At 38.3% G+C, this 16,746-nt stretch overlaps 1 protein-coding gene across 1 annotated transcript in view; it reads left to right on the plus strand.

The window, feature by feature from the left end:
• Nucleotides 1–311: 311 nt before the first annotated feature.
• KCTD16 (potassium channel tetramerization domain containing 16) overlaps nucleotides 312–16,746 on the plus strand; it is a 354,501-nt gene continuing 338,066 nt past the window's right edge. The window contains exon 1 of the mRNA XM_036753007.1: nucleotides 312–1,143. Within this exon, the coding sequence (XP_036608902.1) occupies nucleotides 312–1,143 (832 nt within the window). The remainder of the gene's footprint in view (nucleotides 1,144–16,746) is intronic.

Raw genomic sequence — 16,746 nt, forward strand, 5'->3', positions numbered from 1 at the left:
ATTGTAGACTTGGCATGACCTTGCAGTCTGAGGTTGATGGAAGATATGATCTAGATGAGTTGGTTACATTCCATGAAGTAACTATATACCACTAGTTAGGGTTTCAGCTACTTTTTTCTGTATCAGTGATATGTTCACCTGTGGGCAAAGCTAATTTTTTTTTAATTTTTTGTTTCTTGTAGAATATATTGGAGAAAACAGGAGATTCTTTTAAATGTGTGGAACTCTTTTCCTCACTCTCTACTAAACTGATGCAAAGGATTAGGCTATAATTTCATTGGATTACATCTTTTCAAACTAAATAAAAGACAATGGCTCTGAGTGGAAATTGCAGGAGTTACCATCTTTCAAAGGAACAAGGGACAGTTCCCAACTCCTTCCCTGAGGTTGTGGAACTAAATGTTGGGGGCCAAGTTTATTTCACTCGACATTCCACCTTAGTAAGTATCCCTCACTCTCTGCTGTGGAAAATGTTTTCCCCCAAGAGAGACAGTGCTAATGAACTAGCCAAGGACTCCAAAGGAAGATTCTTCATTGACAGAGATGGATTCTTGTTTCGCTACATTCTGGACTATCTCAGGGATAGGCAGGTGGTCCTGCCTGATCACTTTCCGGAAAGGGGCAGACTGAAAAGGGAAGCTGAGTATTTCCAGCTGCCAGATTTGGTCAAACTCTTGACACCTGATGAGATCAAGCAAAGCCCAGATGAATACTGCCATAGTGATTTTGAGGATATGTCCCAAGGGAGTGACACGAGAATATGTCCACCTTCATCCCTGCTCCCTGCTGACCGTAAGTGGGGCTTCATAACTGTTGGCTATCGAGGTTCATGTACCATGGGCCGAGAGGGTCAAGCAGATGCCAAGTTTCGCAGAGTCCCACGTATTTTGGTTTGTGGAAGAATTTCCCTAGCAAAAGAGGTCTTTGGAGAAACTTTAAATGAGAGCAGAGATCCAGATCGTGCTCCAGAGAGATACACTTCCAGATTTTATCTCAAATTCAAACATCTGGAAAGGGCTTTTGATATGTTGTCAGAGTGTGGATTCCACATGGTGGCCTGTAATTCCTCAGTGACAGCTTCTTTTGTCAATCAGTACACAGATGACAAGATCTGGTCCAGCTACACTGAATATGTCTTCTACCGTAAGTACAAGAGGTTTTTCAGAGTCTTCTTGGGTCTGTCTATTGGTATGTAAATCAGTTCTATCTTGCGGAATTTGAGAGCATCAGAGTTTTCAGTTCATCGTCCAAGGTATAATGTCCTAGGATTCTTCAGCCTTGAATTCTACATAGAGTGTCAGAGGTTGTACCTTCTGCCACCATGTCTTTCAAAAGGTAAACTTTTATTCATTTTTTATTAAGATCATGACTTGGTCAGGATCATAAGGTGCTAACAAACTTGATACAGGTAACATGCATAATGGGAAATAAACAAGTATGGCTTTTACAATTCTGCTTATATTTTCTTGATTTGCAGATAGAAGGTGGTGGGTTTTTGTGCAGTAGCTTACTCAGTAGGAACTAGCAAGACTTCAGAGGTGATGTAGAAGTTTTTAAGCATTTATCTTGTTGCCAGAAATTCCTGTCTAATAATAAGTGGGATGCTGAGGAATTGGCTTAATTGTGAGGCTTTGAAAACATAAACTGAGCTGAACTAAGTGGTGTGGTCTAGGGTAGGTGGCAGTATAGACCGCCAAAAGTCGTTCCCCTTATCCCCCACCAAGATTAAAATATGGTGGGATTTTTTCTTTCTCTCTCTCTCTCTCTCTCTCTCTCTCTCTCTCTCTCTCTCTCTCTCTCTCTCTCTCTCTTCTCTCTCTCTCCTTTTTTCTTTCCTTTCCAAATCTGCCATTTGACTCTTATAATTTGTTCTGAGGTTGGCAGCAGCAATAACAGCATCATTCTTCCCCCTCCCCAAACCCCAACCACCACCAAATCAAAAGGTAATAGGTCCTTGAGAAGAGTCAATCTCATTCAGGCACTGTCAGGTTGCTGAGCTGATCCAAGTATAAACAGAGGAAGAAAAAGCAAAATGAAACCTTCACACTGAATGGTTTTAATGAGATTACTTGGAAGTCACTTCATCTTGGCTAACTCAAGACTTTGGAGTCAGAGTACCTTCTATGATGAAATAATATTTACCTCAAATAAACTAGGAACTATATAGGTCTCTTAAGAAGAGATACCTAAATGGCTAACTGACAATATACTGACTTGCCTAGAGTTGCTAGTGTTAACAGCTGATTTTAACTTGCTTAGGAATCACCTAAACTCAGTTTCGTAAGTATTTCATTTTTAGCAGTCCAGAACAGGCTCTTCTAAAAAACTTTTCCCTTCTGTTTACAAACTGAATCTGTAATTTGTGTGATTCAAAAATCCAAGGAGGTAATTTCCTACTTCTTTCAACTTTAAAGAACTAAAAGGCAGGTTTGGCACCTGCTTTTATTGAACCCAATCTCTTTTTATAGCAGCATTTATCTATTTAGAGACTTGGTGAAGGGGACAATAATAACCCTCACTCCCCTTTGAGGCCTTGTTATCTGGTGGATGGTTTGTCGAAGTTAATACTGTGAAGACACAGAGATGCCAACAGGTAGCGAAGAATGAAATTATGTATCAGGGCAAGAGTGCACTGATGTGTAATAACAACATTATGTGGTCCAACGACCCTATTTGGGGCCTCTATCAGGAGCCTGTGACTTTATGCCTGATAGAGCTTAGCAGCCTGGCACTGCTTTTTTTCCTCAGGCAAAACTTCTGATGGTGAAAATATGGCCATATTAGGGTCCTGGCTGATTGTGCCTCCTCCTCAAAGTCTCTTTAGGAAGGGAAAATGGCATAAGGGATAGAGAGCTGGCCTAATTTTTAAGAAGACCTGGATTCAAGGTCTGTCTTTAATAATATTAGCTATTAGACCACCGCAGGCTACTTGATCTTCTCTAAACTATAAGTTCCAGATAGTTGCCAGTTTACATTAGCAGAAGGATTTTACACACAGGGAATGCCCTACACTGATGAAATCATTCTCTACCAGTCTCCTCTTCCTCCAAAAAACAAAGTTCCCATAGCAGCATGACTTAGCTTTTCTCAGAACAAACCTGTTCCCTAAATGTTTTTGAAAACCATATGAAAAATCTTGGTTATAGGTCAAATGAAGGCTGAACTATTTATAGCACTTTAATTTTTAAGATTTGAAATCAAGCTTTAAGAAGCTTTAGCTGAATGCAGGAAATACTCCTGGGCATACTTAGGAGAGAAATATCTTTTAGTAAAGACACATTCAGAAGAAATATAACAAGAAACCATAAGGGAATTTTCAAAATTATTCTTCCAACTCAAATTGAGACCAAAATCATGGGAGATATATTTTTGCCTGTGTGTGAATCGGTATTTTGGGTTTATAGAAATCTCACTCCTCTAAGAAGTATTTAGCTTGCTTTGGAAAGCAGCCTCTTTTCCCACAACCATATGATGGCTTCCTTCTTGGCTGGTTGCTGGGAGATGGTGGAAGAGCTGTTTGCTTTCCATTTCTCTATGGGCAGGCTAACATAAACAGGGAGGTTCTTTCCACAGTGTAGCCTATACCTCACATGTGAGATCCTTCTCCTTCATACCCAATTTTCATAGCTACATTTTAACTCTTCCTCCATCTTAGGACCAATAAAATTGACAGCTGGCTTTCTAGGGTACATTACAGTTTCTGTGCAGCTGCTTAGCCATAATTATTTAATTAGAAGCTGCCAACTGTGCCTACATAAGCATTAATTCATCAAGCTGTTGTGTCCGGGTTAATGGGCTGGAACCATGCGGGGTGCTATAGAGCAACTAGTTAGTATCATGCGAAAAGACACCAAGCATGAGAACTCAGCTTCTCCTTCTGCAAGAATAAAGGCAATCTCCTCAGATATGAGGAATCAGTTCCAAAGGTCTTGTTTCTCCCTGAAAACCAGAAGGGAAAGTTAAATTGGTTGAGTCTCTATAACAATAAAAATAAGTGATTATGGAAACTGGGAGGGGTGAATGTCTTAGTGTAAGGATTGATTCCACCACCACCATCACCACCCTCACATTCCCCCTACTCCTATACACATACCTTTGTTCCCATATTTGTTTCAAAGGAAAATTTTATAGGACAATGCCTCCTAAAGACTGGTCCAAAGAGGCCTACCTTGCTTAATCTTCAACTTTCTCTACAATTTATGTAGAGAAATAATGCATTGTAATATTAAGGAATCCATTTGGAACCCCAAACTTTCCTCATGATTCAATCACGTGACAGGTGATACAATGGGTCGAGCATAGGGCTTAGAATCAAGAAGTCAAGTTGAAATTCTGCCTCATAATTTTAGTAGTTATGTGAATCTGGGCAAGTGACTTAACTTCTACCTGTTTCCTCATCTATAAAATAAGATAATAATAGCGCCTATTGTATGGTTAAAATTTCACTTGTTGTGAGGTTAAAAAGAGATAATCGTAAGGCATTTTGCAAACCTCAAAGTTCTATATAAATACTTGCTATTATTATTAATCGTTGATAGGCAACATAACATAGTTTTGGTACAGTGTTTTCTCTCCATCAATATCTGTTTAACCAACATTCGATTCTAAGTCCAAAAATTAATATAGAGAGAAAGATGTTAGTTGTTTAAAACAAAGTGAGAGAGTGGATAAATATGGGGCATTCATGCAAATAATCAATCATATAAACAGGATAAATAGCTAACTTCCAACTTTTTGTTTACTAGGGAACTTCATCTGAATGCCAGAGAAATGGAAGGAAAAAACAAATAAAAAACAAAACAACACATCTAAACCAATCTTGTATCAAAGGGCATGGGAGATGCTTCTTAAATTTAAAGTATATATTTTTCTTTCCTTCCCTTTTTATTTAAACTGTGAAATATTCACCTTTCTTCACTACCCATAAACACAGAACAATGGGCCCTCTTGAATCTTTCCTCTAAATGAAGTAGGCGATAAGTGGTTTCCAAATGAAAAGCCCTGGGTTTAAACGAGACAGTTAATAACCATGCACACTTTTGAGCACTGAAGTCAGAAGTGCATGGAAATAAATGGAGCTCTTATTCCTGGAGTCATTTGCCAAAGTCTGAGAGAGCAAAACGGCCACTCTAAATTGAAGAGGGAGGAGGCACGTTTCTTTAAGCCCTTCTATGAGCCCTTCATATAAATGTCAGAAAGTGCTAATGTTCAAAGGATGCAGCCTTCAAGATGACCAGAGTGATATGACTGCTGGCAGAAAATTAATTTGCTGGACTTTTGCCCCCGAAGACATATTTTGCCTTTGCTCATTAGTGGCTCATAGGTATAGGGCATTCTCTAACCTCATCCCTTCAATGAATGACTGCTTGTGAGATTTTCTTCCTTTTTCTTCGCAAATGAGGATCCGCAGGTTTCAAAAGCTATTTCTGGGAAATTTTTGACATTTTTCTTACCCATTTAATAATTCCATACATTTTAATGTTTGCTGCCTGTTCATTTGTGGACTAGTGAATGGCAAATATTAATTGGGACACGAAACTTTGTCAAAGAATCATGCTTCTTCAAACCTATACATTTAACAAACATATTCCCTCGTTTCTTTGCAACCTGTTCCTTCTACCCCCTGTCTCCTCCTGTTCCATTAGTTTCTGAGTCCTTCCTCATGGACACCTGAATGCCATTAGACTAGGATTGCAGAGTGTGGAGTAGGCCTCAGTAGTAATAAAAACAACAATATCTGGCATTATTTAGTGCATTAAGGTTAAATACTCTACTTAAATTATCTCGTTTGGTCCTCACAACCATTAAGTAAAGTAGATGGTATTCCCATTTTACAGTTGAAGAAACCAAGGCTCTGAGAGGAGAAATGATTTATTTTGACTTACCTACTTAATCAGCGTCTGAGGCAAGTTTTGAAACCAAGAGTTCTTGACTCCAGATCTGCTACTCAATTTGCTCTACCATGTTCCCTTCTCCTTTTAATTATTTATCTGTACCTATGATATAATGTGAGTTATGAAACAGAATTGCAGGAGAGCAGCAGTGTCAACCTCAAATAGAAACAGGAGTCACTAATCCATCCTCCAGGTCACATATTGACTTAGTTTTAAAATGCAATGTTATCTGTGTTTTGTTATATTTCTGTTTATTTTGTTAAATATTTTCCCAATTACATTTTATTCTGGTTCAGCTGCTTGGGAGTGTTGTGGGCTACATGGGGCTCAGAGGCCTTGTGTTTGACACCTTTAGCCTAGGACATTGCTGGAGGCGGGGCAGTGAAGCAAATTAGATGAAGGAAGTGATTTAGAATTCTACAGCATGACTAGAGATGACTATAGAATGCCTGCACATGGTGCAGAACTTACCTGATAGGGACATTCAGGGTTTCAATGTGGCAGGTAGACTTTTCAGATGTGAACAAATACAAGTGCATTTATTACAGAGTAAACATGGGAAGAAGACTATAGGATTCCCCAGGCTTGAATCGTTGGAACTTGGCCAAGCTGCTTCACTTTTCCCAGTCTCAGTTTCTTCATATGTAAAATGAGGAGGCAGTACACGGTGAACTTTAAAGGTTCCATTCCAGTTCTATATTTTATATTCCTGTTCTTTTGGCTTTTTACATTATGTCAATGAAAACTTTAATCAGTGCTCCCTACAAGGAGATAATGTTGGCAATTTCAAAGTGAAACTCATAGTCGGGGAACTATTTTCTTGTTAATTTGTCTTGGACTGTGAATGGGCACACTTGGGAAGGAGATGAAACTTGCACCTTTCAGCATTCACCCTTTTAAATTTTCTCTGTCCCTCTTCCCTCTTGCTCTCACGGTTTTATCCCTTTGTAATCAAAACGTGCTCTTAAGAAAATCACTGTAGTTCTTACCTCAGAATGAACGTACTGTTAGATTGTGGAGGGAGCCCTGGCACCAGACACAGCTCTGTGTCTTCCTCTGTGATTGTAAGTGAGGTGTTTCTCCTATCTGGGGCTCAGTTTTCTTGGTTGTGAATTGAGTTGGTTTAACTTTCCTTTTATCTCTGAAATTCCAAGTCGCTTTGTTACCTTAGTTAAGAATATTCATACTCTATGATTCTCATTCACGGGGGAATGATAGATTGTCTCCTAGAGAGGTATCTTTAGAGGGCAATAAGGTGTTTTCTGGTCTTCTAAAGCCATCCTACAGAAGTTTCTTCCTTTTCTGTCAGAATGTTATGCTAACCTTGCACTCCACAAGGGGCAGTGCTTCAGGGGCGGGAAACCTGAGGCCTTGAGGCCACATAGGTTTTTGGATTTGGCCTTTTGACTGAGTCTGAGTTTTACGGAACAAATCCATTTATTAAGGGGATTTGTTCTGTGAAGTTTGGATTTAGTCAAAGGGCTGCATTTGAGGACCTAGAGGGCCACATGTGGCCTTGAGGCCACAGTTTCCCCACCCCTGTCCAGGATGCTTAATGTATTCTCCTTGAAATAATAGCTCACTTTTATATAGCATTTTGGGGTTTGTAAGTATTCTCCCCAACATTGCCCCAATATCCCTATAAGGTAGGTAAGACAAGTATTTTTGTTTGTCTAACAGATATTCATGAAGTGAATGAAGTATGGCTCAGGGAAGTTAAGAGAGTGGACCATAGTCACCTATATAGAGAAATCTTAAGGACTAGATTTAAATTGAGGCACCCTAACACCAAGTCCAAAATTCTTTCCACTACACCAGGTTATCTCTTGATAACGATAGTGACAAGGGCATTATCTTTCCCTTATATGAAAACAGTGATGCTATCTTTAGAATTGGGCTCCATGTGGAATGGAAAAACACTTATTAAATTCTGACTATGTACCAGGCATGGTGCTAAGCACTGGGTTATAAACATAAGCAGGCAAAAGCTTCCTTTCTATTAAGAGGCTTGTGTTTTAATAGAGGAGTGATGGTCAGGGAGGAGTGTTTTTAGTAGTGTTTTTTTAATTACTGTTTTCAGAGCTCTAGTAAACAAGTGGGAGAGGCAGGAAAGGGAATACCCTTGAAGGAATGGCATGAAGACAATAAATCTGAATTCAAACTGCATATGATGATTGCTCACCAAGCAGAAGCACAGAACATCTAGGCATGAACTTGGAGTACTGGATTAGAGATGGAGACATGGATGTAGGAGCATGGCAGCATGAAGGAGGCCAGGTGGTCTGAGTCCAGACACTATTCACAGTGTCTCTTTTCCCCACCCCCAATATTATCTTTCATGTCAATCAAGTGATTTTGACCAAATTAAAAAAAAATTCTTGCAACCTGATCATTGATTTTTTAAAAAAAACAGACATATTTTGATTTTTAAACATTGTCCTTTTTCCCCACACTGCCCCTAATAGAGCCTTCCATGTGAAAAAGGAGCTAATCAGCACACCAACTGTATCTGATAGTCTATGCCTTACTCCATACTTCTCTACCTAGAGGAAAGAAATATTTTTCATAATCACTCCTCTGGAGTCAAAATTGGGATTAGTTATTACATTAGTAAGGATTCTGATGTCCTTAGGAGTTCTTTTCCTTTGCATTATCATGGTCATTGTGGATTTTGTTTTATTGGATGTACTTTCTTTTCTCTGCATAAGTCTATATTATTCTTACAGCTTCCTCATAGTCATTTCATCATCATCATCACCATGCATTTATTAGATGTTTACTGGGTGCTTGGCATTATCCTAAGACAGGTGAAAGCAGGGTCCCTGCCTGCAAATAATTAAATTTATTATCTATATCTATATATCTCTATCTCTCTATGTCTCTATCAGGTAATCTCAGAGGGGTAGCTAGGTGGTACACTGGATAAAGTGGCAGGCCAGGAGTAAGGAAGACTCATTTCCTGAGTTCAAATCTGGCCTCAGACACCTACTAACTGCATGACCCTGGGCAAGTCATTTAACCCTGTTTGCCTCAGTTTCCTCATCTGTAAAATGAGTTGGAGAAGGAAATGGCAAACCACTCCAGTATCTTTACCAAGAAAACCCCAAAAGGGGTCATAAAGAGTCAGACATGATTGAAAATGACTAAACAACAGGGACAAGTCTCAGAGGGCAGTCCTGTATAACCTGGGGCTTGCAGCCACTTAGAGCCCTCAGGCAATCTGCAGCAAGCCAAAGGACTTCCTTTACATACAAAGGATGTTTTCCATTACATTTTCTCTGGCAGCCCCAAATCCTTTCACACGTTTCAAGCAAGGGCCTTAAGCAGCCTACAGGCAACAGGTTGTACAGTATTGCACTGGTGAAGGAGATGGGGAAAGGTGCGCTCGGAATAGGAAAGATCTGCTGCAGAAAGCGGCATCTGAGTTGGGTTGGGGTTTGAAGGAAGCTAGGGATTGTATAAGATGAATGTAAGAAGGAAGAATACTTCAGGTTTGGAGGACAGCCAGTGCAAATGTACGGAGCTGAGACATGGGATGCCATTTGTGAGGGACAACAAAACATCTAATGTGGCTGGATTGCAAATTATGCGGAAAAGGAGCAAACTTTAAGAAAACTGGAAAGTAGGAAAGAATCAGGTTGTGAGGAGTGTTTTATTTTTAAAAGTCAAACAGAATTTTCTATTTGATTCTAGAGGCAATAAGGAGCCACTGGATTTTATCTGAAAGGTGATGACATAGTCAGACCTGTGCTTTAGGAAGACCATTTGGAATGGGGAGAGACCTGAGGTAGGAAGACCAACTAGAAGACTATTGCAGTAACCCAGGTATGGAGTGAAAAGGGCCTGCATTAGCATGAGAAGTGTTTGAGTGGAGAGAAAGGGACATAAACAGGAGATCTTGTGAATATAGAAACAAAGATTTGGCAACAGATTAGATATGTGGAGCTAGTGCAAGTAAGTAGTCAAAGAGAACAGTGAGGTCATGAGTCTGGCTGACTAGGTGGTGCTCTGCACAGAAACAGGGAAGTTGGAAAGGGGAAGATTTGGGAGAAGATAGTGAGTTCTGTTTTGGACACTTGAGTCTGGAATACCAGCAAGTTATCCAGGTCAAGATCTTCAATAGGATGTTGGTGATGTGAGTGTGATAAGGTCAGGAGAAAGGTTAGGTCTGGATAACTAGGTTGTGAGAGTCATCTGCATATACAGGATAATCAAATCCATGGGACTTAATGTGATCACCATGTAAGATAACATGGAGGGAGAAGAAGGTCAAAGACAGGCCCTTGAGGACCATTCATCACTAGTGCAATTATGTTCCTTTCTGTTTACATGCTACAATTTGTTTAGCCATTCCTTGATCAATGGGCCCCAATTTTGTTTATAGCTCATTATCACAAAAAATCCTCATATAAGCTTTTAGGTATTGGACCTTTTTCCTGTGTCTTTGATTTCTAATGGTTAAGTATCCAGTAATAAGATTGCTGGGTTAATGGATATAATCTATTTAGTCACTGTTTTTTAGCAGTTGAAACTTTCTGTCCCAGAACAATTAGACCAAATCATAGCAATACCAGCAGCGTATTAATGTTGACCAATACTTTTCCATTAATGTCTTGAGACACTTCCAGTGTTGGATTGTGATGCCACTGAATGAGGAAGAAAAGGAAATGGAAATATTTGAATAAGATAGGAAGAACTCCTAAGATCATGTATGAGGGCTTTGGTATGTTAAGAAAGGGCATAGAAAGGAAGACAACAACAGTAACAACAACTAAATGTTCTTGTCAGCTTAATGAGTTTTGGATCTTATTAGAAATGGAAATAGCTGGGGATGTACTGAAAACACTATTTAGACTCCACCCACATATATATAACTGAGTAGAGTTACTGTGCTTAGTAGTAGTGGCGATGTAACATAGAGATGATAAATGGGTGCTCAACTTCTGCACTCGTACTGATTTTTTGCTCTTTTTCTGAACTTTCATCTTTTGGTTCTTAACAAAGTGTTTCTTAACCTTACCATTTTCATTGGACGGTTCCTTTTGAATTTTCATTTGCTATAGTTTCAGAAACAAAGGAAGATCATATTGGGTTTTTGTTTGTGTTTTTTAGAATAATTATGAACAGTACTTTCATGAATTAATGATGTTTGGTCTCTGTTCTCCCTTGGTGTACTATAAGTTATTAAAGGGTAAGGGCTGTTCAATTTTCTGTGTTTCTATTCTTAACACCTGCACATGGTAGGGACTTGATAAATGTTTGAGTGATAGACTGATTATCCCTAGCATCCAAGTAAATTTCCAGTGGTAATTCAGGCACTGAAGAAAAACTCTCCCAAGAATCCTGGGTAGGAGGGTAAGATATCTAATTTCAAATGCTGGCTCCAACCAACACTGTCAGTGTAATCACAGGCAGTATTTAATCTCTTTGCGTCACAGCTTCCTCATCTGCCATAGTGGGACAATGATACTTACATTGCTAATCTGCCAGGGTTTGTGGGAATAGAAGAGTTTGTGAATCTTAAGACATTGTGAAAATGAAGGCTCTTCTTATTACTAACCCACAGTTCCTAGAGAGGTGTTATGGATCTGTCAATTTAAATGTGGTCACTGGGCCCTGCAAGAAATGAAAAGGTGCCATATTTGATTGGAGGAAGGTCCTTTCATACCCAATTGCAAATATCCCCAAGAATGTGCTCAATGAGAAGACTTTTCTTCCTCTGGCTGCTCTATAACAGACAGCATTTATAATGACATTTCAATCTAACCTGGACACTGGATTTCTCCACATGCTTTTAAAGTGAAGGGTCATTTTTTAGAAAGGTCATTTATATGCTGCCTTTTCTACATAGGTAAAAATGCCACTTATTTCCCTGCTATTAGCAGGGCATTTTTTGGGCCCATTTTCCCTAAAGCATGCACATGGATTTGCCCTGAGGCATTTTGTTTTCTCCCCTGTTAGAATATAAGCACCTTGTGAGGGGGAATTGTTATCTTCTTTGTACTATGTATCCACAACATCTATGCAATCACTGCAGGGCAATAGACACTTAAAACTTGCTGATTGATTGATTGCTCTGTCCTTTTGTGACCAATAATACATATTTCTAAGATTGCTGGTTGTATTTAGGGGGGTACAGTCTGTGACCATGGAAAAATGTGATTCTGGCTAACCCATCTGGAGAAAAAGTAGGCAGGTCATAAGCCTTTGTTAAACGTGCCACTGTGTTAGATGCTGTGGACACCTAATAAAAAGAGTGAAACAGTAAACCTCTGAGCTTGGCTTTACTGCTACTAATTTATTCTAACCCATTAAGTCAACCAGCTCCAGAATTAATTGTCTGCAACATACTACCCCCCTGTATCTTTTCCCTGATAGATGAATATGAGAACAAATCTCCTGGGAGAAGTGCTCTTACATGAACCCTGGGTCATTTTAGTGAGTCCATATTAGGGAGATTGAGGAAAAAGTTTTGAAGAGGGCATAATGTCTTTGTTCCATTTCAAGTCATTTTCCCAGAATTCTTTGAAGCTGGTTATCATTCCAAAAGCTGCTTTGTCTAGGTTAATACCTTCATACCGAATACATCCTCACTTACATTCACATGGTACAAACTCTCCCCAACCCACATTCCTTGATAGTATATTTTTGAGAGGAAATCAAAGTAATTTAATTTTGAAATACAACATTATAATGCCTTTTGTTTTGATTTCACCTACATTTCCCTGTACATTTTTTTCTTCCTATGCCACCTCCCAACCTCCCAGAGAGAAATCTCTTATAACAAACAATAACAGTTAAGCAAAATTAACCAATATATCAGAAAAGTCCGACATTATATGTAGTCTTCTATATTTATAGTCTCCCATTTTTTTTTAAAGAAGCTGAGAGAAGTATTTTCTCGCATTTCCCCTTTGAGGTCAAGTTTGGTCATTATATTTTTGCATCCTTCGGTTTCTTTTGTTTTTGTGTTGTGTTAACATTGTACATATTGGGGCAGCTGGGTGGCACAGTCAGTAGAGCACTGGCCCTGGAATCAGGAGGACCTGAGTTCAAATCCGACCTCAGACACTTGGCACACTTACTAGCTGTGTGACCTTGTGCAAGTCACTTAACCCCAATTGCCCTGCCTTCTCCCCTTCAAAAAAACATTGTACATTGTTTTTTTCTGGTTCTGCCTATTTTGCTTTTTATCAGTTTACATAACTCTCACACTCCTCTGTATTACCCATATTCACTATTTTTAAGAACATAGTTATATTTCATTACATTCTTGCATCACAACTTGTTTAGCCCGTCCTTAATCAATAGACATCTACTTTATTTTCAATTCCTGGCTACTGCAAAAAGTGCTGCTCTGAATATTTTGCTATATATGGGGCCTTCATTTTTGTTATTGACCTCTTTGTGACTTATGCTGAGTAACAAAATCTCTGGGTCAAAGAATATCTACATTTTAGTCATTTTTTCACATAATTTGTCAAGCTAGTTATTTTAATTGGATCTGAATAAACATATACAAATTCCTTCCCCTGTCCTCTCCCACTGGTTTCAATCTAGCAACATTTTTTCTCCCCCTGATTACTCTATAATGGGCAGCTTTTAAAGTGGCATTTTGTTTCTACCTTGTTTTCAACTTTTTCAGCTTTTCAAAGGCTTGGATAATAGTTGGCAGAATTGAAAATTGGAAGTATAATTTAAATTTCATATTCAAACGCTGTAGAATTAGAATAACCTTTTATGGATCTCAACCCAGAGTGTATTCTCCTTCACAGTGACAGAAAATGGCTATTGAGTAGGCTGCTGACAATAGGATCATTGAAGTTTTTTTTCAGAAGTGAAAACAAGGCATTTGGTGCTTCCCATACCAAGAATGAATCTTCCACATGGATTTCAAAGGAAATGAGAATATAGCATTACATTGCATCACTTTCATAAAAAAATTCACATGAAAAAGCTCAAAAATTTCTCTTTTTATCTAAGAAACCCCTCCCCAAAAGACTACTTGTTAACACTTGCTTTATGTAGCTTCCTTCTACATTAAGCAAGCTCAACATCTTGAACTTACATTATGGATCAAGTAGGAAACCAGCCTATTCTATATAATCTGGAACCCCAACTTGAATAATTTTTCAGACATCATATGTTAGAGGTTAAAACATAATAAGAGTCCAGATCTATTAGAGAATATTGAGTATAATGGCCTCATTTTACAGATGAAGAAACTAAGGGCCGCAGAGGTTAAGTGACTTACCAAAAGTTCCACAAGTACTAATTTTCAGAGGTGGGATTCTAACGAAGGTTATCAAACTTTTGAACCAATATTCTTTCCACATTACTATGTGGCTTCCTTTTCTTGTAATTCAACTTGATTAGCAATGGAAATACCTTGATTGCAGGAGAAAGAGAGAACTAAATTTTGGTAAATATGGGATCTCATAATCCTGAATAATGAAGTCCCTGTAGTCCAGGATGGGGAAAGAGAATTGTGGCTTGGAAATAAACTGGAGTCGGTTGAGAACCTGTTGATATAGGAAAGGGGAGATCCCAGGATGGGAAAAATGCTATGGAATTAGCAGATACAGCATAAATGCAGGAGAGATTCTGTAGCCAGGAGAGCCATCCACAAGTAGAAGGCGCTTCCTTAAGAGGCAGGGAGTTCTCCATCATTGAAGGTCTTCGACTGGAAACCACAGGATTGTTTTTGGTGTGTTATAAAAGAATTGTACTAAATGACTTTCAAGCTCACTTCCAATTCTGAATCCTTATGATTATGTGATTTTACTCAGAATGCCCTCACACTGGCCATTCCACTAACTTAAAATCCTTCCCCAACAATACTTTCAATCGGATGATTTTTCCTTTGGAAATTTATCTCTGTTTTTATAATGGAAGTCAAAGGAAAAATAGAATTCAGTTTATGGATATTTGCTTTATAGTAAACTCAAAAGGATGCCTATTTTGTAAAATGAGGAATATATAGGAGTTGGACTCAATGACCTCTAAAGTTCCTTTCAGTTCAAAATCAAGATCTAATGATATATGTGAACATGTGTTTGAATGAGGTAATACTAAATAAAAATAGAAAAAATAAGTAATCTACATTTACATCTGAATAATGGACAATATTCAAGATAATGCCTTGATAATAAGCTGTTCCTCTGACTTTCCTTAGGCAAAGTCATTACATGAGCTTTCCTATGGTAGTTGGAGAGGTATTGACTGACAAACTAATGCATGACACAATCTACATTTTAATAGCTGATTTTTGTCCTTGTTGACATTTTCAAAAATGTGAAATATTGACTGAGAAAAGGCTTCTTGACCTATGCTAAGTCAGTACCAGTCATTTATAAAGTGGCTTTTTACAGGCATTTCCAGAATTGACAGAGACACAATTTTGCAATTGTAATTGAGGAATCAGCTCAGGATTCTGATTCACAGATTATTCATGATAATAATTTTCTAGTGCTTCTCCAAAATCTGCCAGCCAAGTGATTAAAAGTTTTCACAAATCTCATTGATTAGATACTGTGAATATCTCTAGACTTGCTCTGCCTCTCTTCCCTCTCAATAATTAAAAAAGCCCCAAAGAAAAAACCAATGCAGAATGAAAATCTTGTTTTTTAACCTCTCTTGAAAATTCTTACCACTGGAATGACGCGTATCAATAAAGACAGAGATGCTTATGTTAGTTGATGGTCCTGCTAACTTCCTCCTCTGGACATACTCACATGCTGACACTGTCCTTGCTCCAGAGTTTGCCTTGGGAGGTGAAGGGTTAGGATTCTTTAAAATTATTTTTATTTGTTTTATTAAATATTTTCCACTTACATGTAAAGACATTTTTAACATTTTTTTTTAATTTTGAGGCTCAAAGTCTCTTCTTCCTCTCTCCTCTGTCCCCTCCTTGAGAAGGAAAGCACTTTGATTTCACTTATACATGTGAGGTCAAGCCTGATATATTTCCATATTAGCCATGTTGCAGAAGGAAATACAAACAATACAAAACAATAAAAATAAAGCAATAAAAATAAAGTCAAAAATATGCTTCAATCTTCATTAGGAGTTCATCAGTTCTCTGTCTGGAGATGAATAGCGTTTTTCATCATGAGTTCTTTGGACTTGTCTTGAATCATTTTCTTGATCAGGCTATCCAAGTTTTTCTCAGTTGATCATCTTTAGAATATTGTTACTGTGTATAACATTCTCCTGGATCTGCTCAACTCACTTTGTGTGAATTCATACTAGTTTTCCAGGTTTTTCTGCAACCAGCCTGTTCATCATTTCTTATAGTATAACAGTATTCCATGACAATCACAACTTATTCAGGCAGTGTTCAATTGATGCAAATGCCCTCGATGTCCAATTCTTTGTCACCACGAAGAGAGCTGTTGTAAGTATTTTTGTACAAATATGTCTTTTTCCCTTTTCTTTGATCTCTTTGAGATACAGACCTATTAGTGTTATTGCTGGGTCAAAAGGTATGCACAGTTTTGTAGACTGTAAGGCATACTTCCAAATTTTTCTCCAGAATGATTGGATCAGTCCACAATTCCACCAACAGTGCATTGGTGTCCCATTTTTTCACACTCCCTTAAGCATTTGTCATTTTCCTTTTCTGTTATGGTATTCAGTCTGAGAAGTATGACATGGTATCTTAGAATTGTGAGATGTTGATCTATGCCTAGTGTTGTGCCAAACTGTTTTCCAGGTTCCTCCGCATTTTTTATTGTGTTGAGCTCTTTTCCCCAAAGCTGGGATCTTTGAGTTTATCAAACACTAGATTATTGTGTTCATTTGCTACTTTCTACTATGAACATTAGTCTTTACAATTCTAGCCTACACCACT

This window comes from Trichosurus vulpecula, chromosome 3 (assembly GCF_011100635.1).
Source record: "Trichosurus vulpecula isolate mTriVul1 chromosome 3, mTriVul1.pri, whole genome shotgun sequence".
Classification (NCBI taxonomy): Eukaryota; Metazoa; Chordata; class Mammalia; order Diprotodontia; family Phalangeridae; genus Trichosurus; species Trichosurus vulpecula.